Here is a 27,699-nt window from a genome sequence, read left to right on the forward strand (position 1 = left end):
AGCACTTTGGGAGGCTGAGGCAGGCAGATGACCTGAGGTCAGGAGTTTGAGACAAGCCTGGGTAACATGTTGAAACCCTGTTTCTACTAAAAATACAAAAAATTAGCCAGGCATGGTGGTGCACGCCTCTAATCCCAGCTACTCGGGAGGCCGAGGCAGAAGAATCACTTGAACCCAGGAGGCAGAGGTTGCAGTGGGCCAAGATTGTGCCATTGCACTCCAGCTTGGGCAACAAGAGTGAAACTCCTTTTAAAAAAAAAAAAAAAAAGGAAGAAAATAGGTTAAACTGGCACACGGTTTTGCAGGCTGTACAGCAAACATGGTGCTGGCATCTGCTCTGTTTCTGGGGAGGCCTCAGAAAACTTATAGTCATGGTGAAAGACAAGGGGGAGCAAGTGTCTCACGTGGCCAGTATGGGAGCAAGAAGAGGAGAGGCATCACACACTTTTAAACAATCAGATCTCACAAGAAGTCACTCACCATTGCAAGAACAGCATCAAGCAATGAAGGGTCTGCCCCCATGACCCAAACACTTCCTGCCAGGCCCCACCTCCAACACTGGGGATAACAGTTCAACCTGAGATTTGAGGGGACAAATATTCAAACTATATCAATGGCATAATTTCAGATGGTATTAAGTGTTCTGATAGTTAATCTTTCCTGAATTATTGCTGCATACCAAGCAACATTCTAAGCATTTTACAAATGCCAACCCATTTATTCATCACAGTCTATAGATTGGAAGCTATTATCTGCAATTTATCAATGAGAAAAATGAAGCTTAGGCAGGTTAAGTAACTTGTCCAATGCAACAGATGCTAAATAACAGAGATGGGATTATAATCCAGACGTTCTGATCCCAAAGACCATGTTTCTCTATCGTGAGTTACTATCTCTCAAAGAACTACTGTAAGGAAAATAAAACAAGATAAAGGAAAAGAGCAGAACATCAGGACGCTATTTTATTTTATTTTTATTATTTTTTTATTATTATTGTACTTTAAGTTTTAGGGTACATGTGCACAATGTGCAGGTTAGTTACATATGTATACATGTGCCATGCTGGTGCACTGCACCCACTAACTCGTCATCTAGCATTAGGTATATCTCCCAATGCTATCCCTCCCCCCTCCCCTGACCCCACAACAGTCCCCAGAGTGTGATGTTCCCCTTCCTGTGTCCATGTGTTCTCATTGTTCAATTCCCACCTACGAGTGAGAATATGCGGTGTTTGGTTTTTTGTTATTGCGATAGTTTACTGAGAATGATGATTTCCAATTTCATCCATGTCCCTACAAAGGACATGAACTCATCATTTTTTATGGCTGCATAGTATTCCATGGTGTATATGTGCCACATTTTCTTAATCCAGTCTATCATTGTTGGACATTTGGGTTGGTTCCAAGTCTTTGCTATTGTGAATAGTGCCGCAATAAACATATGTGTGCATGTGTCTTTATAGCAGCATGATTTATAGTCCTTTGGGTATATACCCAGTAATGGGATGGCTGGGTCAAATGGTATTGCTAGTTCTAGATCCCTGAGGAATCGCCACACTGACTTCCACAATGGTTGAACTAGTTTACAGTCCCACCAGCAGTGTAAAAGTGTTCCTATTTCTCCACATCCTCTCCAGCACCTGTTGTTTCCTGACTTTTTAATGATTGCCATTCTAACTGGTTTGAGACGGTATCTCATTGTGGTTTTGATTTGCATTTCTGTGATGGCCAGTGATGGTGAGCATTTTTTCATGTGTTTTTTGGCTGCATAAATGTCTTCTTTTGAGAAGTGTCTGTTCATGTCCTTTGCGCACTTTTTGATGGGGTTGTTTGTTTTTTTCTTGTAAATTTGTTTGAGTTCATTGTAGATTCTGGATATTAGCCCTTTGTCAGATGAGTAGGTTGCAAAAATTTTCTCCCATTTTGTAGGTTGCCTGTTCACTCTGATGGTAGTTTCTTTTGCTGTGCAGAAGCTCTTTAGTTTAATTAGGTCCCATTTGTCAATTTTGGCTTTTGTTGCCATTGCTTTTGGTGTTTTAGACATGAAGTCCTTGCCCATGCCTATGTCCTGAATGGTATTGCCTAGGTTTTCTCCTAGGGTTTTTATGGTTTTAGGTCTAACGTTTAAGTCTTTAATCCATCTTGAATTGATTTTTGTATAAGGTGTAAGGAGGGGATCCAGTTTCAGCTTTCTACATATGGCTAGCCAGTTTTCCCAGCACCATTTATTAAATAGGGAATCCTTTCCCCATTGCTTGTTTTTCTCAGGTTTGTCAAAGATCAGATAGTTGTAGATATGCGGTGTTATTTCTGAGGGCTCTGTTCTGTTCCATTGATCTATATCTCTGTTTTGGTACCAGTACCATGCTGTTTTGGTTCCTGTAGCCTTGTAGTATAGTTTGAAGTCAGGTAGTGTGATGCCTCCAGCTTTGTTCTTTTGGCTCAGGATTGACTTGGCGATGCAGACTCTTTTTTGGTTCCATATGAACTTTAAAGTCGTTTTTTCCAATTCTGTGAAGAAAGTCATTCTTAGCTTGATGGGGATGGCATTGAATCTGTAAATTACCTTGGGCAGTATGGCCATTTTCATATTGATTCTTCCTACCCATGAGCATGGAATGTTCTTCCATTTCTTTGTATCCTCTTTTATTTCCTTGAGCAGTGGTTTGTAGTTCTTCTTGAAGAGGTCCTTCACATCCCTTGTAAGTTGGATTCCTAGGTATTTTATTCTCTTTGAAGCAATTGTGAATGGGAGTTCACTCATGATTTGGCTCTCTGTTTGTCTGTTGTTGGTGTATAAGAATGCTTGTGATTTTTGTACATTGATTTTGTATCCTGAGACTTTGCTGAAGTTGCTTATCAGCTTCAGGAGATTTTGGGCTGAGACAATGGGGTTTTCTAGATATAAAATCATGTCGTCTGCAAACAGGGACAATTTGACTTCCTCTTTTCCTAATTGAATACCCTTTATTTCCTTCTCCTGCCTAATTGCCCTGGCCAGAACTTCCAACACTATGTTGAATAGGAGTGGTGAGAGAGGGCATCCCTGTCTTGTGCCAGTTTTCAAAGGGAATGCTTCCAGTTTTTGCCCATTCAGTATGATATTGGCTGTGGGTTTGTCATAGATAGCTCTTATGATTTTGAGATACGTCCCATCAATACCTAATTTATTGAGAGTTTTTAGCATGAAGGGTTGTTGAATTTTGTCAAAGGCCTTTTCTGCATCTATTGAGATAATCATGTGGTTTTTGTCTTTGGTTCTGTTTATATGCTGGATTACATTTATTGATTTGCATATATTGAACCAGCCTTGCATCCCAGGGATGAAGCCCACTTGATCATGGTGGATAAGCTTTTTGATGTGCTGCTGGATTCGGTTTGCCAGTATTTTATTGATGATTTTTGCATCAATGTTCATCAAGGATGTTGGTCTAAAATTCTCTTTTTTGGTTGTGTCTCTGCCAGGCTTTGGTATCAGGATGATGCTGGCCTCATAAAATGAGTTAGGGAGGATTCCCTCTTTTTCTATTGATTGGAATAGTTTCAGAAAGAATGATACCAGTTCCTCCTTGTACCTCTGGTAGAATTCAGCTGTGAATCCATCTGGTCCTGGACTCTTTTTCGTTGGTAACCTATTGATTATTGCCACAATTTCAGCTCCTGTTATTGGTCTATTCAGAGATTCAACTTCTTCCTGGTTTAGTCTTGGGAGAGTGTATATGTCAAGGAATTTATCCATTTCTTCTAGATTTTCTAGTTTATTTGCGTAGAGGTGTTTGTAGTGTTCTCTGATGGTAGTTTGTATTTCTGTGGGATCGGTGGTGATATCCCCTTTATCATTTTTTATTGCGTCTATTTGATTCTTCTCTCTTTTTTTCTTTATTAGTCTTGCTAGCGGTCTATCAATTTTGTTGATCCTTTCAAAAAACCAGCTCCTGGATTCGTTAATTTTTTGAAGGGTTTTTTGTGTCTCTATTTCCTTCAGTTCTGCTCTGATTTTAGTTATTTCTTGCCTTCTGCTAGCTTTTGAATGTGTTTGCTCTTGCTTTTCTAGTTCTTTTAATTGTGATGTTAGGGTGTCAATTTTGGATCTTTCCTGCTTTCTCTTGTGGGCATTTAGTGCTATAAATTTCCCTCTACACACTGCTTTGAATGTGTCCCAGAGATTCTGGTATGTTGTGTCTTTGTTCTCGTTGGTTTCAAAGAACATCTTTATTTCTGCCTTCATTTTGTTATGTACCCAGTAGTCATTCAGGAGCAGGTTGTTCAGTTTCCATGTAGTTGAGCAGTTTTGAGTGAGATTCTTAATCCTGAGTTCTAGTTTGATTGCACTGTGGTCTGAGAGATAGTTTGTTATAATTTCTGTTCTTTTACATTTGCTGAGGAGAGCTTTACTTCTAAGTATGTGGTCAATTTTGGAATAGGTGTGGTGTGGTGCTGAAAAAAATGTATATTCTGTTGATTTGGGGTGGAGAGTTCTGTAGATGTCTATTAGGTCCGTGCAGAGCTGAGTTCAATTCCTGGGTATCCTTGTTGACTTTCTGTCTCATTGATCTGTCTAATGTTGACAGTGGGGTGTTAAAGTCTCCCATTATTAATGTGTGGGAGTCTAAGTCTCTTTGTAGGTCACTCAGGACTTGCTTTATGAATCTTGGTGCTCCTGTATTGGGTGCATATATATTTAGGATAGTTAGCTCTTCATGTTGAATTGATCCCTTTACCATTATGTAATGGCCTTCTTTGTCTCTTTTGATCTTTGTTGGTTTAAAGTCTGTTTTATCAGAGACTAGTATTGCAACCCCTGCCTTTTTTTGTTTTCCATTTGCTTGGTAGATCTTCCTCCATCCTTTTATTTTGAGCCTATGTGTGTCTCTGCCCGTGAGATGGGTTTCCTGAATACAGCACACTGATGGGTCTTGACTCTCTATCCAATTTGCCAGTCTGTGTCTTTTAATTGGAGCATTTAGTCCATTTACATTTAAAGTTAATATTGTTATGTGTGAATTTGATCCTGTCATTATGATGTTAGCTGGTTATTTTGCTCGTTAGTTGATGCAGTTTCTTCCTAGTCTTGATGGTCTTTACATTTTGGCATGATTTTGCAGCGGCTGGTACCGGTTGTTCCTTTCCATGTTTAGCGCTTCCTTCAGGAGCTCTTTTAGGGCAGGCCTGGTGGTGACAAAATCTCTCAGCATTTGCTTGTCTGTAAAGTATTTTCTTTCTCCTTCACTTATGAAGCTTAGTTTGGCTGGATATGAAACTCTGGGTTGAAAATTCTTATCTTTAAGAATGTTGAATATTGGCCCCCACTCTCTTCTGGCTTGTAGGGTTTCTGCCGAGAGATCCGCTGTTAGTCTGATGGGCTTCCCTTTGAGGGTAACCCGACCTTTCTCTCTGGCTGCCCTTAACATTTTTTCCTTCATTTCAACTTTGGTGAATCTGACAATTATGTGTCTTGGAGTTGCTCTTCTCGAGGAGTACCTTTGTGGCGTTCTCTGTATTTCCTGAATCTGAACATTGGCCTGCCTTACTAGATTGGGGAAGTTCTCCTGGATAATATCCTGCAGAGTGTTTTCCAACTTGGTTCCATTCTCCCCGTCACTTTCAGGTACACCAATCAGACGTAGATTTGGTCTTTTCACATAGTCCCATATTTCTTGGAGGCTTTGCTCATTTCTTTTTATTCTTTTTTCTCTAAACTTCCCTTCTCGCTTCATTTCATTCATTTCATCTTCCATCGCTGATACCCTTTCTTCCAGTTGATCGCATCGGCTCCTGAGGCTTCTGCATTCTTCACGTAGATCTCGAGCCTTGGTTTTCAGCTCCATCAGCTCCTTTAAGCACTTCTCTGTATTGGTTATTCTAGTTATGCATTCTTCTAAATTTTTTTCAAAGTTTTCAACTTCTTTGCCTTTGGTTTGAATGTCCTCCTGTAGCTCAGAGTAATTTGATCGTCTGAAGCCGCCTTCTCTCAGCTCGTCAAAGTCATTCTCCATCCAGCTTTGTTCCGTTGCTGGTGAGGAACTGCGTTCCTTTGGAGGAGGAGAGGCGCTCTGCTTTTTAGAGTTTCCAGTTTTTCTGCTCTGTTTTTTCCCCATCTTTGTGGTTTTATCTACTTTTGGTCTTTGATGATGGTGATGTACAGATGGGTTTTTGGTGTGGATGTCCTTTCTGTTTGTTAGTTTTCCTTCTAACAGACAGGACCCTCAGCTGCAGGTCTGTTGGAATACCCTGCCGTGTGAGGTGTCAGTGTGCCCCTGCTGGGGGGTGCCTCCCAGTTAGGCTGCTCAAGGGTCAGGGGTCAGGGACCCACTTGAGGAGGCAGTCTGCCCCTTCTCAGATCTCCAGCTGCATGCTGGGAGAACCACGGCTCTCTTCAAAGCTGTCAGACAGGGACATTTAAGTCTGCAGAGGTTACTGCTGTCTTTTTGTTTGTCTGTGCCCTGCCCCCAGAGGTGGAGCCTACAGAGGCAGGCAGGCCTCCTTGAGCTGTGGTGGACTCCACCCAGTTCGAGCTTCCCAGCTGCTTTGTTTACCTAATCAAGCCTGGGCAATGGCGGGCGCCCCTCCCCCAGCATCGCTGCCGCCTTGCAGTTTGATCTCAGACTGCTGTGCTAGCAACCAGCGAGACTCCGTGGGGTAGGACCCTCCAAGCCAGGTGCGGGATATAATCTCGTGGTGCGCCGTTTTTTAAGCCCGTCGGAAAAGTGCAGTATTCGGGTGGGAGTGACCCGATTTTCCAGGTGCCGTCCGTCACCCCTTTCTTTGACTCAGAAAGGGAACTCCCTGACCTCTTGCGCTTCCCAAGTGAGGCAATGCCTCGCCCTGCTTCGGCTCGCGCATGGTGCGTGCACCCACTGACCTGCGCCCACTGTCTGGCACTCCCTAGTGAGATGAACCCGGTACCTCAGGTGGAAATGCAGAAATCACCCATCTTCTGCGTCGCTCACGCTGGGAGCTGTAGACCGGAGCTTTTCCTATTCGGCCATCTTGGCTCCTCCCCTCCACAGTCAGTAATTTTTAAAAAAATCCCTCACAGGTAAATTATCAGCCTCTATCTAAGCACATACAATAATGAGGCATTTTGATTACAGAACTGCTCTGCAATAAATGAGAGTTTTAACATAAAAATTGAAAGTACTCACTTTTCAATGTATATCTTCAACCAAAAATTTAGAGCAACCTTTCTCAACTGTTATATAAGAAAATTGCTTAATTGTTTAACTCCACAGAGAATGTTTCGAGAGACTATTTGATGCATAAATAGTACCATTCAGGATACATAGGAGAGAATGGTACTATTTATGCATCAATAAATGTAATGTTAATTCATTACATTCAGTAGCTGTATTGGAGACTTAGAGATAATTGTGTTACAGAACTCCGGACGATAAGGGCTAATTTAAAGTTCCTAGCTTGTTTTTCTTTTCTTTAATTTTCTCAGAACTCTTAGAAGTGATCAGCCTGGTATCGTTCTGTAGCAGTGGAAATTTGTGGTCCCCAAATGCTTGCTGTCAATAGGCACTTTGTCAATGGCGAACAGGAGATTATTTGATGATCTTTTTCACCAGTGCGTGATAGTGAGTGCTGAATTTTCATGCCTTGATATTTATATAATTTTCATTGGAGTCCACTTCAGTTAGGCAGACACCCATCCCTAAGGTCTCACTCCTATCTTTCTCAAAGATATTCTGCCTCATTACCAAAGCACATGAGTTCCTGGAAAGATAAATATCTAAATATTCTATAAAATACTGAATATCACCTCACTAATAACATCTGAGATGAGAGGCAAAGATTATGACTATCAGGAATAACCAGAATTTGGGGCCAAATTGTCTTCATTGTAGGTCTAACAGAGACCGGATCCATCTTCTGGTTATTTATTCATTTTCCAAATGTGTAGGTATAATTGACAAGTCTAGCAACGATCAGAATTCCCACTGTGGCTCCTCGTGTGTGGAATAAACACATTGGAGTGGATGTGAAAAGGTTCTGCCTATCTTATCCTCAATGAACTAGAAGTTGCCATTATACTCACAGTTCCCTGAAAATAAACTCTTCCATGGCCTCCCCATTTCACTCCCTCCTGATTCCCAGTCTCAGAACAGAGCATCTCATTGGTCGAGCCTGTCATTTACCTGCCCCCTGGATTCAAGGTAATCTGGGAATGGAGTCTTCTAACTTCTTTACTGGAAGTGAAACACATATGTTGGGAAATTACCAAAGTATGTGACAAGTCTACAAATGGCCTGAGGTAAAGATGTACACTCTTTTATAAGCCTTAACAAATGTGTGGCAAGATGATCAGGGATTTAGAACAAGACATATTAAGGGACTAATTCCAAGGAAGTTGACAATGAAATTATATTAAAGGGCTTGTTTCTGTCTCTTCTAGAGATATGTCTGGGAACCAAGGTACGGATTGGTAGTGGCTTTTGCTAAATACTTGTTTTCCATCCTTAGGAATAGGAGTTTTTTTCATTTAGACCTTTTAGGATCCAGGAAAGAAGTATATTTTCATTAACATGCTTAAGAATAGTTTCACTGAATTGGAAGCGGAGACTATTATCTAGCCATTTGGAGATTCCCATATCCAGCTACTTGGGAGGCTGGGATAGCACCCAAACTGTCAAGAAACAATACATTTACTGATATACTTTGGGGACAGGAGGATGAATGCAACTAAATGGATCTCATGGAGCCCCTCCATGTCCCACAATGCAGTCTTCACATTTCATGGAAGGAGAATGTTACCCTCCCACCCCGTTCAAGTGGAACCATCTATGGATCAGATTCCTCAATTTGTGAAATTAAGACCACACAACTGGTAAAGAATCTTAAGGATCTACGGGCTTCACTGCAAGCAAAAAAAAAAAAAAAAAAAAAGGAATAAAAAGATCCTAGTAACTTTTTAATAAATTCCTTTACTCCTCAAGTTAGCAGGAGAGACCTAATACATTTCATCTCTCAACGTAGAGATAATTTACTTCAAGCAGGATCAGACATTTTTTTTTTACTTGTATCGATTGGTCTTGTACAGATCTATAGATTTTTATATTTAAAGAACAATATATTCTATGTAAGTAACATGGATTTAGATATAGAAATTCTGCTTGGCTCTTCTAAGATTATTTCTCCGAGCTTCTCACATACCTAATCTCCAGATAAGAAGGATCTAATAAAAATGAATGTCAAAAATATGAGGGCCCTTCATTGCATTACTTTTGTAACACCCACTAATTCATCCAATCAATTTTGATTAGGGTTGAAGTTCTGATTTCACTCTGATAAGAATGGATTTGCAATTCACAATTCCAGCAGAAAGAACAACCTGGAGCTAATTATCTCTAAGAATGACAGTATTACACACCAAGCCCTGTGAGTCTTCAAGGCCTAGCTAGTTCACAAAACATCTTTAATTTGTTTACTATACAAGTACTTTGTTGATGTACCAGCACTCTTCACTATCAAAATATTGACGCGAAAGGTAGCCCTGTCTTCATATAAAATATAATTCATTATGGATCTTCCAGAATAAAAATCTATCCTAAAACAGTTGCTAAATGAACTTATTATGACAGCTTGTGTGTGTTTATTTGTGTAAATTCAATATAACATTTTGGCAAAATATATATTGAACTATCCATCCTAAACATAATCTAATAGGACTATTTTCTTCTTGAGATTACTTCTGCAACAAGTTAGCAAAACTATAGCAGAGATGGCCAGTTTTATTAGTACATCAAAAAACAGACCTATCAGAATAAACTTTTGGCCTGAATTCCTCATGTTATGTATTTAAATATTTAGACTAGGACTGGTCACTTCTAGATGTAATTCTTCCAAGGGTTCATATTTTTTTTGACTTGGCCTGGGAAGAGATAGAATTAAATATACAAGGAAAATTTAAGTAAGTTTTGTTAATGTGTAATTCAATTTGATTAGAACAACAATTATTAAGCCAACACTTTACTTAGACATCTATACCCTGATTACAGAATGTGAATTGCAGCCATAATGCAAGAAAATTATATGACTATAATAACAAGGAGCACAATGGCTTAAAATTTTAAGCTAATATGGGCTGTGAACATGTCATATACATTTTTGTGCCTTGAGCACTTGGATCAGTCCTTGGAACACATCTGACACTCTACGAGTGTTTTAAAATTTTATTTAATCTGAAAAGAATGAAGAAGGAATGAGTTCTGGTGTTCTATTGCACAGTAGGATGACAATAGTTTACAGTAAGATTTAGCAAATTACAAAATAGCTAGATGAGAGGTTTTTGAATGTCTTCACCATAAAAAAAAAAGATAAATGAATGAAGTACTGGTAACACTGCCCCAATATGATCATTATACTAAATATATAGATATGTGTGTGTGTGTGTGTGTGTGTGTGTGTGTATTGAAACATCAAATTGTACCCCCCCACTTTTTTTTTTTATTTTTGAGACAAAGTCTCACTCTGTCACCCAGGCTGGAGTGCAGTGGTATGATCTCGGTTCACTGCAACCTTCACCTCCCACGTTGAAGCGATTCTCCTGCCTCAGCCTCCCAAGTAGCTGGGATTACAGAGGCACACGCCACCACACCCAACTAATTTTTGTATTTTTAGTAGAGATGGGGTTTCACAATATTACCCAAGCTGGTCTTGAACTCCTTGGCTCTAGTGATCTGCCCACCTTGGCATCCCAAAGTGCTAGGATTACAGGTGTGAGCCACTGTGCCCCGCCAATTGTATCCTTTAAGTATGTACAATTACAATACTTTAAAAAAAGAAAAAAGAATAAAGGCAGTACAAGTTTGTATGACCAAAGCATAGTGTATAATCCTCTAAGATTTATAGACATTAGGGTTCTTAAGCCCTCACAGGCCCTACCAAAAGCTACTTGTTTGTTTCATAAGAGAAAATATTGGCCTAAAATAACCCTTGTGAAAGTATCCGAAACTATCCGAAATATGGCAGCAAAGGGTAATACTCTCATACAAATTCTGATTGTTTATATTTTTTTCATTATTTTCTAGGATCCTCAAAACAATCGGATTTTTCAATGGCAAAATGTGACTTCTTTCCGAAATATTACCCAACTCTCGTTCCAACTGATTTCAGAACCAATGTTTGGAGATTACTGGATTGTTGTGAAAAGAAACTCAAGGAAGACAGTGACACACCAATTTGCTGTTAAAAGATATGGTAACCAGTTGCTATTTGTAGCTGTCCTATGTAGATGAAGAGTTTAAAGGATGGACCAACACAACATTTATGTTAGACTTAGGCAGGAGTAGGTGAAGCTAGAACTGGTTTTCTTTGTCTCCCTTCCTTGACCTGGTTGGCTTTGTCATCAGCACTTTGCTGCTCCTCACTCCTTCCCCAGTATCCTTATTCTGATTCCTGCCTTCTTTTTCCCCCTAGAAAATATACATTTTTTCTAGAATCCCCACAGTCTTCTAGGAGAGATCTAAGAGATTGCAATAGAAAGAAAATGTGAGGCCGGGTGTGGTGGCTCACGCCTGTAATCCCAGCACTTTGAGAGACTGAGGTGAGTGGATCATGAGGTCAGGAGTTGGAGACCAGCCTCACCAACATGGTGAAACCCAGTCTCTACTAAAAATACAAAAATTAGCCCAGCGTGGTCGTGCATGCCTGTAATCCCAGCTACTCGGGAGGCTGAGGCAGGAGAATGGTTTGAACCCTGTAGGCAGAGGTTGCAGTGAGCCAAGATTGCACCACTGCACTCCAGCCTGGGCAACAGAGTGAAACTCCGTCTCAAACAAACAAACAAAAAGAAACAAAATGTGAAATTCTGAGGATAGGGAAAAGAAAAGAAAGAGGAGGAATTAATCATTAGTGAGACACCACCATGTAGAATGGTGCCACACAATTTGGGGCAAATGATACATAGCTCATACAGATGGAGGGTACAAGGAATCATAGTAAGCTATACGACTGCAATAAGGTTTGCTTGCCTGTGATTGTGCAAGCTAACGTATATTTCTCTTCGTTTCCAGTGCTGCCCAAGTTTGAAGTTACGGTCAATGCACCACAAACAGTAACTATTTCAGATGATGAATTCCAAGTGGATGTATGTGCTAAGTGAGTATTTCTTCAGGAGATTTACCTTCACAAGAAAACACAAAGCTCAGAGAGAATGAGAAGTGAGATTAACCATGAAACTTTAATTATTTATATGCTTACATTAATGTTATTAGAGAAGCAATGAATCCTCACTGTAGAAAATTTGAAAAATATAGAGAAAAACACAAGACATTACCTATTATTAATTTGACCAACTGCCATTAACATTGTAATGTCACTAACATTGTAAGTTTCCTCTAATTTTAATGAATATTTTCCATGACTGCAATCATACTTTTCTATTTATAATAATTAAGAAAACATGCCTACATATTATGCCAATCTTTTCATGAATTCCAATTTTCTGCTGCACATGTTTTTATGTGACTATACCCAATTTAATTATTTTATTATATAATATGTCAGCTGTTTCATTTTGTTTTCCTGGTAATTAATAATTTTGCAGTATATGTCTTTGTGTATAACATATAATAGGTAGCTTTTGAATGAAAAATTGTTTACTTAAGAAAGATTTCCAGAAAAGGAATTACCAAGACAAAATATGTAACATTCTTTTAGTCTTCTGATTGCCATACTCCTCACTAAACATGTTGTGCCAGTGTAGGATTCTAGCAGCTGGTGTGAAATTCTCATTGAATCTTTACTATCATGGCATATTTTCATTAAAATTAGAATATGAGCTATTGAAATGGCAAAGTGAAGATAAAGCATCTTATCAAGTTAATCTGAATTATTTGAATTCTCTTAATGTAAAAAAAACTACACGATTTCAGAAATTTGTATTTTGTTTTTGGAAAATTATTTTTATTTTTATTTTCTTTTTTAGTGCCTTTTCTCAAATTTCTAATAATAATTTATAAACAATTGGCCAGGCACGGTGGCTCACACCAGTAATGCCAGCATTTTGGGAGGCCAAGGTGGGGGGGGATCATCCGAGGTCAGGAGATCGAGACCAGCCCGGCTAACGTAGCGAAACCCCGTCTCTACTAAAAATACAAAAAATTAGACGGGCAGGGTGGCAGGCATCTGTAATCTCAGCTACTCGGGAGGCTGAGGCAGGAGAATTGCTTGCACCCAGGAAGCGGAGGTTGCAGTGAGCCGAGATCATGCCACCTCACTGCAGCCTGGGCGACTGAGTGAAACTCTGTCTCAGAAAAAAATAAAATAAAATAAAAAATAAAATAAATGTTTTTTGAATGTCAACTAGTTTGTTAAGCTCTGCATATATCATTACCACAGTGCTATGAGATAGGAGCTATTGTCATCTCTATTTTATAAAGAAAGATAATAAGACACAGAGAATTAAAATAACTTATCAACAGTAATGGAGCTTGTTGATGGCAGAACTAGGATTTAGACCTAGGTTTTTCAGCTTCAAAGCTACTCTCCTAATCAATAACTGTCATATACTTTATAAAAACAGTTAACAATATTAATATTTGCCATATTTGTTAAGCACTTTGTTTAATTTATGACATGAAAATTACTTGCCTTTGAGTATTTCCAGCCGTCTGTTAAAGATACATTGATTAGAGGGCTGTCTAATGAACGTGCAAGCGTGGTTCTTAAGATGCCTTTGATGCCCCAGAGAATCTTGCAAACCAGTTTTCAGCCTTCTTTTTTTTTTTTTCAGTAGCATTTCAAATCTTCTTTTGACTTTAGGAAATGATTATAAATTTTTTTCTAAGTTTTAATGAAGAGTAGTTGAAAATACCAGAATTTAATATACGTAATAGATGAGAGACTGTGTAGATCACTGATGTTAAAAATGATGAGGTGATAAATTCAAGCTGGAAGAAATCCAGAATCCTAAACAGGTTTCACTAGAAAAGCCAAACGCAAAGCCAGAGCTTTCAGTGGCATTAACATCTCATTTATTTATCTGCACAATAGTATGCTAAAAAAAAAAAACCCACAACACATTGGAAGAGCAAAAATGTTTCTCAAGCATGGCCTTTGGAAAATACTTGCAAACCACATGCTAACATGGAACTGGTAGTTCCTTAGCAGTATGTCAGGTTACAATCCATGATCCTGATTTCTTGAAATTTCTTTGATATTGTATTCTGGATAGAGTTACATTAAGGAGTAAATCAGTATCAGCAATAATAATATCCTGCCAGGAGACCAGGCAGCTAGACTGGAGCTGTGCTTGCTACAAAGTTATTTCTGGGCAGATTGTGAGAGCACTGTTTCTAGAAGGTTCACGTCAGTTGTATACTGTGTCTCAAATTGTATGATACTGTGTCTGTGTTTCTTTAGTCTTTTCTGGGATTTAGCTTGGAATGACTAGAGAAAACAAGAAAAAAATTGGATTATTTTAGCAAACAAAGTCAGAGATGACTTAGGCTTTTAAGAGGGAAGAAAATTTACCTACAGACAAAGAGATTTTAATACACTGCATTAGCATTCACTGAAAGCTTTTCAAATCACAAAGGGATTATTCTGTCCTGTTTTTAAAATTTAAGCTACATGTCTTATAGGCATATGTTAGCTTACAGATAATACTACAATAAGACTTTTATTTTATAAATAAAAGACATTAAGTAGAAATAAGAAGAAATGTTCAGGTATAATATGTGTGGCCAGATCTAAGTCTGGCCTTTATATAATCATGAAACCTGACACATGATTTTATTGGTATGAATTGACTCAGAATCTCAAAAGTGTTAGGAATTTTTAAATAGAAAGAGAAAAAGGTGAGTGGAAAGAAAAGGGCACAGGCTATGGAGTGAGGCAGATCTGAGTTCAAATTTTAGTTTCATCAGTTACAATGTGGAGAAGTTACTTGACCTCATTTTACAAATCAGGGTCACTGGGAAAAATAAATGATATGTATCAGTGTCCAACAATTAGAAAAAAGTATTATAATCTGTGAAAATAATATTCACTTTTATTATATGCTAGTTTTACATTTGTTGTCTATTAACAAAACAGAAAACTCCAATTGACTGGATTTGCTTTTGGTTGAACCTTTACAAATCTTGTGTTGTAGTTTTGTGTTTTAGGAGAAAATGAGATACTCAAACCCACCCTGTAAGGTATTATATTTTTGGTCAAAGCATAACCAGTTCATGCCAGCCCCATAGCCTTTATATTTATTGAGTGGTAAATAAAAATTCGTGTTTAAAATGTTGATCTGGAAATGTTTCAAGATCCTGAATCATCCAAGTTTTATATACATATATATTTTTCTGATAAAAGGGAAAGTGCTGCAATGTTATGATGTTTCTATCAGATTAAAATATATTTTTAAAAAACTCAATTTAAGCATTAAATCATATTTAATGAGATTTTAGATTATTTTAGATTCTGCCTTACCCTGAATTCGATTTTTTAAAGGCAGCCAAATCCTCCTGAGATCAAATGCCCAGTTTAACCTGAATTCTGTGGGGAACCTAAACCCTCACCAATAGGGAGAATTCCTAATTCAATTTGGTTAGACTGGGTTACTCACAGTTTAGAGACTTCCTATATAATTTCTGAAGAAGGTCATAAAATATTGCTATGATATTGCTTATCTGTAATCATAACTACACCTTCCCCCATTAGGTACACCTTTGGCCAACCTGTGCAAGGGAAAACCCAAATCCGGGTGTGCAGAGAGTATTTTTCTTCAAGCAATTGTGAGAAAAATGACAATGAAATATGTGAGCAATTTATTGCACAGGTACAGACCATGATCTTTACTCCAAAAAAAAGTTCTCACTCATTTTTTATTCTTATTCTTTCTTTGATTTCATTTATAAGGGGAGCTTAACAATACTATTTTCATTTTATTGATAATGGAGTTTGCAGCTAAATAAAGTGAAGAGAAGAAAATACAGTGCTTAAAGCAGTTTTTTATTCCATAGACCATGTAAATTGTTCTCCACCTATAGATTAATGGGATTTTTAGAATATGAAAGGTATCGTGGGCTTTGTTGTTTTATATATTGCCTAGGTAGCCTTCCTGATTTTTCTTTGGAGAATCGTTAATCATCCTTTAAATGAGTCTGCGATATTACTCTCCATGCCACCTGGATTTTTTTTTAGTGGAAACAGCTTACTTGCAATCAACTGCAATTCAGAGTACCCCCACTATATTACTTTAGACTTGCAGTTCATATGTGAAGTCATCATTTGCTCTATCTGCAGCATCCTAACCTTAAGTGAACAACTCTTCCTATCTCTTTGAAATTGTCTTTTGACTCCCCAAAGTGAAGCTTGTGTACGCCACATAGTTCGTATTTTAAGTCCAATTGTCCTAAAGTTACTCATCAAATTTAGTGAACATCCTCTAGGTAAATATCAATAATGACAAAGACAAGCAGAATCCTACCTTTACATAGGAAATGCAGGCAAAGAAAACTAGGGTGGAATTTTTCCATGTCAGCAGTACATTCTGATAGAGTTCAGTCAACCGTTTTACACAATGATGGGTGTTCCCTCAGCAAATGGTTTATTTTTTTCCCCCATGTGAAAAAAATACCAATAAACAATCTGGTAGAGGCTAGGAGCAGTGGCTCACACCTCTAATCTGAGCATGTTGGAAGGCCGAGGCGGGAGGATCATTTGACTCCAGGAGATCGAAACCAGCCTGGGCAACATAGTGAGCCCCTTCTCTACAAAAATTAGCCAGGCACAGTGGTGCACATCTGTGGTCCCAGCTACAGGGAGGCTGAGGCAAGAGAATCACTGGAGCCCAGGAGGTCAAGGCTGCAGTGAAGTGTGTTCGCACCACTGTACTCAAGCCTGGGCAACAGAGCAAGACCTGCCTCAGAAAAAGAAAAAAAAAAAAATCTGTCTGGTGGAACTATCTTTACATATGAGAGGTTTTATTTACTTGAAATAAATTTCTTAGAGTGAGTTTCCTGAGTCAAAGGAAATATAGATAATGTTCATAGACAGATAATTTTAATTTTAATAAATATTAGCATATTGCTCTCCTAAAAGTTTTTAGGCATTCAAATTCCTGTCAGAAGTACATGAGAATACTATATTTTCCAAATTACTTTCAGCAATATATTTAGAAGTTTTAAAAGTTTTTGTCATTTTGATAGACACAAATTTAGCTTGTTTTAACTTATGCTATCTAATTTCTATTTAGTTTGAGCAACTTTTCATATTTTTGTTATCAATTTGGACTTAAGAACTCTTAATTACCCATGTTTTTCTGTTCATGTGAAATGGAAACTTTCATTGTAAGTACTGCCTTCCATCCTCCAAGCATTTTTTTTCAAGCCTGTTATTTAAATAGGCAACTCATTTACTTTGTCATATTTTTGACATACCCACCTTCCTTATGTTCCTGGGTTTCCAGCCTTAGAAAAAAGATCTCACTGGCCCCTGTGTTGTACATGTGGCTATCTAAGTATGCTCTTAAGATTGTTTACAATTTTCTAATAGACATAAAGTTCACTTCCAATGATGTTCTAAAATGGGAATTTTTCTTCCAGATGTGGGCTGTGTTGTGTTAGCACCTATCTCCCAATTTTGTTCTCTCTCACTCTTTGTCCTAAATCATGCCCACGAAAGTTTCATCTATTTTATTGGTTCTTATTTTTACTATTTTCTTTCTTATATTATTTTGTGTTCCTAAATAATTTATTTTCTCTTTCATCTTATTAATTCTTTTTTCTAATATTTGTAGTTGATTTTGTTGGGGTTGAAAAAATATATTAGCTGTTTCTTTTAGTAATAAGCACATTCAATGTTTTACATTTCTTCTTAACTACAGCTGAATACCATTGACTTTGATGCAAAGTATTTTTTCGTTACTCTAATATCTGGATTCTTATTGGTTTACTTTATGTATTCTCTTTGTTTCAAGGATTCCTGAAAAAAGGCTTTTCTCTTATTTTCGAAATAATTAAGATTCTTCTGATCACTTTCTATGATTTCATTTTAATTTGACTATATTATCATTAGACAAGTAAATTTGCTTTTGTTGTTGATGTAATAGCTGTTAATTTAAGATTGAGAAGCACATACTCTGGAGCCAGAGCAGCTCCTCAGCACCACCGTCTCTTAGCTGTGAGATCTTGGACAGGTTACATGATGGACCTAGTTTAGTTTCTGCATCTATATAGTAAGATAATAACAGTACCTAGCTCATGTAGTAGTTTTGAGTATCAAATAAACTGATATATCCTTATAACATTTTAAATCTGGAATAAACACTGTGTTGTAAAATATAACTAAATTTATATTTCTCTAATTATTGACATTACTGATGATAGATTAACTATAGATTTTTTTTGTTATTTTAAATAAGCAATATACCTTAAAAAGTGTTTGTTTTGTTGTTACACATGTGCTGAGCGCTTCTGTTCCATCTGTTTTAGTGCCTTTCTAGATGATTAGAATTTCTTCCTCTGAAAACACTGTGAACCAAAAGTATCTGAGACAGATGTCAATCAATTTGCAAAGCTTATGTTGCCAAGGTGAAGGATGTACCTATGACAGCCTCCAGAGGTCCTACCAACATGTGCCCAAGGTGGTTGGGGTACAGCTTGCTTTTACACATTTCAGGGAGATGTGAGACATCAACAAATATGTGTAAGATGTACATTGGTTCAGTCCAGAAAGGCAGGACAATCCAAACTAAGGGGGTTTCCAGGTCATAGGTAGATAAGAGACAAACAGTTGCATAAAGAAGAAGTCTTTGAGGCCAGGTGCAGTGATTCACAGCTGTAATCCCAGCACTTTGGGAGGCCGAGGCGGGCAGATCACGTGAGGTCAGGAGATCGAGACCAGCCTGACCAACATGGAGAAACCCCATCTCTACTAAAAATACAAAAATTAGCCGGGCGTGGTGGCAGGTGTCTGTAATCCCAGCTACTCGAGAGACTGATGCAGGAGAATCGCTTGAACCTGGGAGGCGGAGGTTGCAGTGAGTCAAGATTGGGCTATTTCACCCCAGCCCTAGTGACAGAGCAAGACTCTATCTCAAAAAAAAAAAAAAAAAGAATAAGTCTTTGTCTTTGATCAGCCTTTCACTGAATACACAAATTACATGTGAGAGGAGGATAGAGGAATAGTCACTTATGCCTTAGTGTGGCTCAGTAAATCTGCATTTTTACATAAACTATTAGGCAGAGGAAGCAATCAGAGAAATCAGATACGTATTTGTCTCAGGTAAGCAGAGGGATGACTGAATCTGTCTTTTGTCTCACGCCTGTAAAGATAAGCTATGAATTTATATTGCCAGGGTGAATTTCCAAAGAACTGTTTTAAGGAAAAGTTCTTGAGGCCCACAGAGAATTTCCTTGTGGGCAAATTGTGAGGGAGGTATATAGTTTTTATCTTTGTAGCTACCTTATTTGGGAATAAAATGGGAGACAGATTTGCCCAGCTGTTCCCAGCTTGCCCTTTCCCTTTAGCTTAGGGATGTTGGGCTCCTGAGATTTACTTTCCTTTCACAATACCATTCAGCTTCATTTCCATCCTTTAATCTTTTCTCATCTACAATGTTTCCAGGAGAATTTCCTTGAAATCTGTAAAATACAGATTACCTCCTTCCCTTATTTAAAATGCTGATGTAAATATTTGCCTCCTCCTACTCCTCCTTTAATTCTTTGGCCATTTCAACAAGTTTATGAGGTAGAGCCGTGGCACGGGGTGGGGATGTTAATATATTTGTGCAAAAACCATATTTTAAAAGACACTTAAAAAAACCTCTTGGATCTCTAACATTTTAATTATACCTTCTCTTTATTTTTCAGTTGGAAAATGGTTGTGTTTCTCAAATTGTAAATAGAAAAGTCTTCCAACTCTACCGTTTGGGATTGTTCATGACATTTCATGTCGCTGTAATTGTTACAGAATCTGGGACAGGTAATTACTGTATTTTTTGGACGACCTGGGGATATATGTATGGCAACTTACTGGGAGAAGCTTGTTGAGTTAGCACTAAGTACAAAATTCAGATTATTTCTAATTTAATACAACTGGGAATAGTTGCAAGTGCAAAAATTATTACTGAAAAATTTACAAGATTGCACAAAGTGAGTGTTCAATAAGTATTTGTTAAAAGAATGAAAGAAGAGGCCGGGCACGGTGGCTCACGCCTGTAATCCCAGCACTTTGGGAGGCCAAGGAAGGTGGATCACCTGAGGTCAGGAGTTCAAAATCGGCCTGGCCAGCATGGTGAAACCCTGTCTCTACAAAAATACAAAAAATTAGCCGGGCATGATGGTGAATGCCTGTAATCCCAGCTACTCGGGAGGCTGAGGCAGGAGAATCGCTTTAACCCGGGAGGCGGAGGTTGCAGTGAGCTGAGATTGCACTATTGCACTCCAGCCTCCAGCCTGGGTGACACATCAAGACTCAGTCTCAAAAAAAAAAAAAAAAAAAAAACAGAAAGAAGGGAGAAAGAGATTAATTATTTAATTTGGAGTGGGAAAATCAGATTTAACTACTAATTATTTCTTGTTATTTAAAAAGGAGTTTGTGATTATGCCATTGTAAAGTGCTCTATATAAGCATACTTGATCAATATCATGATGCTATTCACACTGGGCAAGCTGGTCACATTTATATTGCTGTGGATGGTAACTTAGACATTTTCACTCTGCTGTGTTCATCATTCCTTACAGGTATGCAGATCAGTGAGAAGACCTCAGTTTTTATCACTCAATTGCTTGGAACTGTAAACTTTGAGAACATGGATACTTTCTATAGAAGAGGGATTTCTTATTTTGGAACTGTAGGTTTGACTAAAGAATACATGCTTCCATTTCATTTTCTTGGATCATAGATTGCCCTTTGAAAATTTCTGGTCACTTTTTTCCTACTTTTGTAATACATTTTAAGCACTACTATGTCTGAGGTGCTAGAAAGTGTCCTAGATTGAAAGAAGCAATAGATAACAGTATCGTTTTTTCCATACTTTATATTATATATCTATGTATTTAATAGAGCATCTTTCTGTCTGTTGGAATTTAGGAAAATGACTAGGGATCACATTTATGAGTAGAAAACTATTTCTCTGTAAAAATGTAAACATTTTGTGTTTTAAGTCATATTAATTATTCTTTTCTTGTACAGCTTAAATTTTCGGATCCCAATAATGTACCTATGGTGAACAAGTTGTTGCAACTGGAGCTCAGTGATGAATTTATAGGAAATTACACTACAGATGAGAATGGCGAAGCTCAATTTTCCATTGACACTTCAGACATATTTGATCCAGAGTTCAACCTAAAAGTAAGACATCAAAGAACAGAAGAAGACCATTAGACATCCCACAGAGGATTTGGATATCAGAAATGTTAAACATTAGGAATATCTCAAAAGATAGCTTGTATACAGAATATATTTTAAAGAAAATTTAAAATGTAACTTATTTTATAAATTTGCTTGTTCACTAAATAATACATGAGAATACTTGTTCAAGAGGATGGGAAGCTAAAAGTCTATCACGATTGTTATCAATTTGCTAACAACTAATATTTTCCTCTAGGAAACAAGAAGTAGCTCATGAGGATGATTTGACTTTCTTCCTCAGATCATTTCATGCATAGATAGGGGAGATCCTATACTTTCTGTTTATTTTCTGCTGCTTAAACAGAATTTTGCAGTTAAATAATTTGTCAATGTTCACATGTAGCTGAAAGAAACAGAACTGAAACCCAATTCTGTGGCTTCAATTAAAGAGTAAAAAACATAACAATTCACCATCAGTCTAATGAAATATTTACACAATCTTTCATGGTCACGTTTTGTATACAAAGAGCAGGGTGCTATTATTATTTTGATTCCAATAACTTAACATTAAAACGTCAGCCACAAGCTGAGATTCCTCCCTACTCTGGAGAGTTGAGAAGCCTCCATTCTCAGTAACAACTGTCTTCGGATGTCATGATACTAAGACCCTTCACTTTCTTTTGTCATCTCAGGCCACATATGTTCGACCTAAGAGCTGCTATCTTCCCAGCTGGTTGACGCCTCAGTACTTGGATGCTCACTTCTTAGTCTCACGCTTTTACTCCTGAACCAACAGCTTCCTGAAGATTGTTCCAGAACCAAAGCAGCTTGAATGTAATCAACAGAAGGTTGTTACTGTGCATTACTCCCTAAACAGTGAAGCATATGAGGATGATTCCAATGTAAAGTTCTTCTATTTGGTGAGTCTCAGTCAGTGGGTTCCTGGAATCCTGTTCAATTGCACGTCTGCTTAGCCCAGCACAGCTTAGAAAGCATGCATCAGTCATGCCACAGTGACCAGAGTAAGGGCAGCCTTCTCACTTTGCTGGTGAATACTGTTCGATCCATTAACAACAAACACATAGAACGATCTAAGGCAATTAAAGTTTCCCTAAGGTTGAAGAACTTGCTGTTCAGAGTCCACTTGTTTAAGCATTCAAATGTAACTCATATCAAGTATTTATGACACTCTGTAATAGTAAAATATTGGGCAGATGCCAGAAAGTAAGGTGGAAAGCTTATTTTGATAAGCAGTAAAAGGGCTTTATTCTCTTGGTTCTGTCCATTTTGTCTTTCTAAGGAGGAGCCCCCAACCTTTGTGGCACCAAGGACTGGCTTCATGGAAGATAGTTTTTCCACAGATGGGGTGGGGATGGTGGGATGGCTTCAGGATGATTCAAGCATATTACATTTATTGTTCACTTTATTTCTATTATTATTACATACTCACCATAATGTGGAATCAGTAAGAACCCTGTGCTTGTTTTCCTGCAGCTAGATGGTCCTATCTGGTGGTGATGGGAGACAGTGACAGATTTTTAGGCATTAGATTCTCATAAGGAGCGCACAACCTAGATCCCTCACATGTGCAGTTCACACCAGGGCTTGTGCTCCTATGAGAATCTAATACCACTGCTGATCTGACAGGAGCTCAGGTGGTAATGCTTGCTCACCGCACTGCTCACCTCCTGCTGTGTGGCCTAGTACCTGACAGGCCATGGACAGGTACCTACCGGTACACAGCCTGGGGACTGGGGCCTTCTGCTCTAAGGCCTGTTGAAGAGTGATAAGACACAGACCTGGAAATTAAGACATTAACTTGAATCCCCCACCCTCTCCTAGTTAGCATGCAAGTTAGTGCATCTTGGACGGATTGTTTGAACTCTAACCCTTGGCTTCCTCAGGTGTACAGTGTAATTGGAGATTATAAGACTTACCTCTTAGGGTAAGTGTTCTGTGTCAGGCACTGTTATAAGGATTGTATATGTGTTAACTCATTTAATTAGCCTTATAGATATCTCCATTTTACAGATAATGGAACAGAGGCAAACAGGTAAAACATCATGTTTTAAGTCACAAAGTTAATGAGCAGGTGAAGGCGTATTTGAAACTGGACAGCCTTGACAATTTCAGAGCTTTATGTGCCACTTTGCACAGTGCATTGCACATAGTTCACAAAGTTTCCAGTACATGATAGAATCTCAATCAGTTTTAGTCACTTTCTCTGCTCTTTTCCAACTTATGCAAAGTCTATTTTTAATATTTGCTTGTGGAAGCTACTCTATCTTATGGAACAGAATTACCATTAAGTAATGAATTACCTAATCACAATATGAGAATATGATGACATCAGATAATATATTGCATGTTATGTTTTCTTTGTTCCACACAGATGATGGTAAAAGGAGCTATCTTACTCAGTGGACAAAAGGAAATCAGAAACAAAGGTATACATAATGTATTCATTTTAAAATATGTGCTCTAACTTCATTTTTTCTTGTTAAGGATATATAGACATTATATATATGGGAATTATATATATTAAGAAAATATATTGGCCGGGCGCGGTGGCTCACGCCTGTAATCCCAGCACTTTGGGAGGCCGAGGCGGGCGGATCACGAGGTCAGGAGATCGAGACCATCCTGGCTAACACGGTGAAACCCCGTCTCTACTAAAAATACAAAAAATTAGCCGGGCGTGGTAGCGGGCGCCTGTAGTCCCAGCTACTCGGGAGGCTGAGGCAGGAGAATGGCGTGAACCCGGGAGGCGGAGCTTGCAGTGAGCCGAGATCGCGCCACTGCACTCCAGCCTGGGCGACAGAGCGAGACTCCGTTTCAAAAAAAAAAAAAAGAAAAGAAAATATATTTATATATAGTCAAACATATGTGTGTGTGTATATATATGTGTGTATATATGTATGTGTATATATATATAGTGAAAAGAAGTTAGAACGAGCACTTATTTCAATTTGTGGATGAAGGGAATAGTTAGCACAGCCTGAGGGAAGCTACTAAATGTCTTGATGAAGGAGAGTTCTACCTGTTTCTTTTATTGTCAGATCATTGAGTACATTAGAAAAGTGGTGTACAACCGCATATTCTCACTCATAGGTGGGAATTGAACGGTGAGAACACATGGACACAGGAAGGGGAACATCACACTCTGGGGACTGTTGTGGGGTGGGGGGATGGGGGAGGGATAGCATTGGGAGATATACCTAAGGCTAGATGACGAGTTAGTGGGTGCAGCGCACCAGCATGGCACACGTATACATATGTAACTAACCTGCACATTGTGCACATGTACCCTAAAACTTAAAGAATAATAATAATAAAAAATAAAAAATAAAAAAAAGAAAAGTGGTGTACAAATCCCAGTATTGTTATTATCTAAATTATGCAGTCTTCTTTATTTGTATATGTACTTCCTATTATTTGATTTATTTGTCTTGAAAACAGGGCCCAATTTACTCTTTCTGTCCATGAGCCATTCTCTTTTATCTAAGTGTACCAGTGATTCAGGAAACTTTCAGCATCGTATCTCTTCATCTCCTATTTACACAGCCTGGAATGGAAACTTCTCGTTCCCAATCAGCATCAGTGCTGATCTGGCTCCTGCAGCCATCGTGTTTGTCTACACCCTTCACCCCAGTGGGGAAATTGTGGCTGACAGTGTCAGATTCCAGGTTGACAAGTGCTTTAAACACAAGGTGATGTTTCTCCTATTTCTGGCCTGAGAAGTGGGAACAGTTTGCTCCCTGCTGTCTTCTCGCCTGACTGCTATCACCTTCACGTGGGAAACTCACACTCAGTGCTGGCATAATTGAATTATTAGGGGATGTGAGAATCACCAAACACAATGCATGATCCTTGGCAGCAGTGCCAATCCTGAGACGGCAGCAGGGTGGTGAAGGGGGTCTCCTGCAAAGAAAGCTGAGGGTGAGAGTGGGCAAGGGAAATACCGCATAGAAATCTATAAGGATTTATTCAGGAGAGATTAAATGTATTCAGATCATCTTTACATAAAATGGTCTCTACTCTCATCTCTTTTTTTTTCTCTACTTTAGGTTAACATAAAGTTCTCTAACGAGCAGGGCTTACCTGGTTCCAATGCTAGTCTCTATCTTCAAGCGGCCCCTGACTTATTGTGTGCCCTCGGGGCTGTGGATAGGAACGTCCTTCTACTGAAATCTGAACAACAGCTGTCAGCTGAAAGTGTAAGCTCTCTGACTTCCTCGTTTTTCATGTTTCTCTGGACTACCAGAAGTCTTATCCTTCAGATGATGTCTTGAACATGTTGAAAATATTGAATGTTTTCTTCCTTTGTTCCTTCATGGATTATATACTTATTTTTCTTGGCTATCCTAAGAACATGCTTATAACAATACAGAATTTGATAGATAATTATAACAGTTTAGGAATTTTACAACTGTGATTTTTAAAAATCATAGGTGTAATGACAGAAGTGGAAACTTGGAATAAAATGAAATCTCTATGTTCAAGGATATGCTTGGATTCAGTGTAAAGTTATTATCTATAAATGGATATTGTATTTTCTTAAACATTTCCAGACCTGGAATTCCAGAAGTTCACATCCAATTTATTTTGCTTAACAATTGTTGGATATTTTCCGTTTATTTCTAACACAATTACCTATAAATAACTATTGAAATGTATGATCATATTTAAATCTAATTTAAATTGTATACTTTGTGCAAAGTATACAAAGACATAAAGAAGGAAATCTTTAAAATCATTTATAGTCCTAACACTTAGGCATCTTTATAGTTTTGCTGTAATTTTTCAAGTCTCTTTTCTGAAGGCATATATATTTTGCAAACTTGAGATCTCACCAAAAAATAGTTTTGTATTTTGCTTTCAACATTCTGTAGTAAGCCCAGTTTTAAGTATAAAATTATAGAATTCAGTAATAATATTGAATAACTATGGATCATTATATAAAACATATTTTTCTCAATGCAAAACATAAATACATTTAAGTTTTCTATTACAGGGAGCAAAAATACTTTTAGTTAGAAGCTTTCAGAATCTGAGGGGGCATCAACAAATAAAGGATAAATTTATCTATAAATATGGAATATGGCCATGTGCTGTGCTCACGCCTGTAATCCCAGCACTTTGGGAGGCCAAGGCGGGCAGATGGTTTGTGCTCACGAGGTCGAGACCAGCCTGCACAACATGATGAGACTCTGTCTCCCCCGAAAATATAAAAAATGAGCAGGGCACAGTGGTGTGCACCTGTGATCTCAGAAACTTGGGAGATTGACATGGGAGGATCACTTGAGCCCTGGCGGGGGCAGAGGTTGCAGTGAACCAAGATCGTGCCACTACACTCCATCCTGGGTGACAGAGCAAGACCCTGTCTCAAAGAAAAAAAAGGAATATGTATATATATATGTGTGTGTGTGTGTACATATATATGTATATAAACATATATATGTTTATATATATGTTTACATATATATGTACACACACACACACACCTTTTTTTTCCCTTGAGAGTTTCATGGATTCAGAGTAAATAGCTTCTGCTCATTCTTTCTACAGTTGGAGGTGGCAATATCTTAGGAAAACTGCCTCAAGAAAAGACCATCAAGGGACCTCAAAAAGAAAATTCTAGAGGCATTTTTCAGGGGTCTCAGAATATATCAGAGCCAAAAGAGGTTGTCCTTGTTTATTATTGATAGCTATATTAATAGTATAAATCAAGTGAAGTTCTATAAATGAGTGAATTCCAATTTATATTCTATAAGTTTATGTTATTTTTTGTACTATCTTATGTAAGCTTAGTTTTTAGTTTTAAATAATTTTTAAAAGTGCAAGAATTACACAGAGAACTCCCATGTACCCTTGGCCTGATTCACCAGTTTGTGAACATTTCGCCGTACTTGTTTTCTCTTTCTCACTCTCTCCACCCCTACACACACACACACACACACACACACACACACACACACACAGAGTTTATGGCATTTCAGTTTTTTCTGAATCATTTGAGACTAGGTTACATACATCAGTCTATTGTGAAAGAAAAATACAAACAACTCCGGACCCCAATTCACGATGCTAAAAGGACAAAAAATGAGGCTGAAAACTGAGTCATGGAAGAAGTTGTTTTTCTTTTGTTCCTAAGCAGATAGCTACTTTTTCTTCCTTGTTAGATTAGTTAGTGGTTTACCTATTTTGCCAAGTTTTCCAAAAACATATAATTTTAATTTATTAATGTGATGTAATATGATGTGAGGTTTTTTGCTACTCCATCACATTAATTTCTATTTTTATCTTTATTATTTCCTTACTGGTGCTGTATTTTGTTGTTATTTTTAGCTTTTTCACTTAGAAATTTACTTCATTTTCATTAATTTATTTTATTGGGCTAGGTGTT

At 38.0% G+C, this 27,699-nt stretch overlaps 1 protein-coding gene across 1 annotated transcript in view; it reads left to right on the plus strand.

The window, feature by feature from the left end:
- Positions 1–27,699, plus strand: part of LOC473397 (ovostatin homolog 2) — a 93,389-nt gene that overhangs the window by 41,268 nt on the left and 24,422 nt on the right. The window contains 10 exon segments of the mRNA XM_063786184.1: positions 11,033–11,201; positions 12,017–12,101; positions 15,657–15,774; positions 19,811–19,931; positions 20,684–20,793; positions 21,135–21,293; positions 21,986–22,213; positions 23,686–23,740; positions 24,858–25,003; positions 25,361–25,510. Coding sequence (XP_063642254.1) covers positions 11,033–11,201; positions 12,017–12,101; positions 15,657–15,774; positions 19,811–19,931; positions 20,684–20,793; positions 21,135–21,293; positions 21,986–22,213; positions 23,686–23,740; positions 24,858–25,003; positions 25,361–25,510 — 1,341 coding nt within the window.

Source organism: Pan troglodytes, chromosome 10, assembly GCF_028858775.2.
Source record: "Pan troglodytes isolate AG18354 chromosome 10, NHGRI_mPanTro3-v2.0_pri, whole genome shotgun sequence".
NCBI classification, from domain to species: domain Eukaryota; kingdom Metazoa; phylum Chordata; class Mammalia; order Primates; family Hominidae; genus Pan; species Pan troglodytes.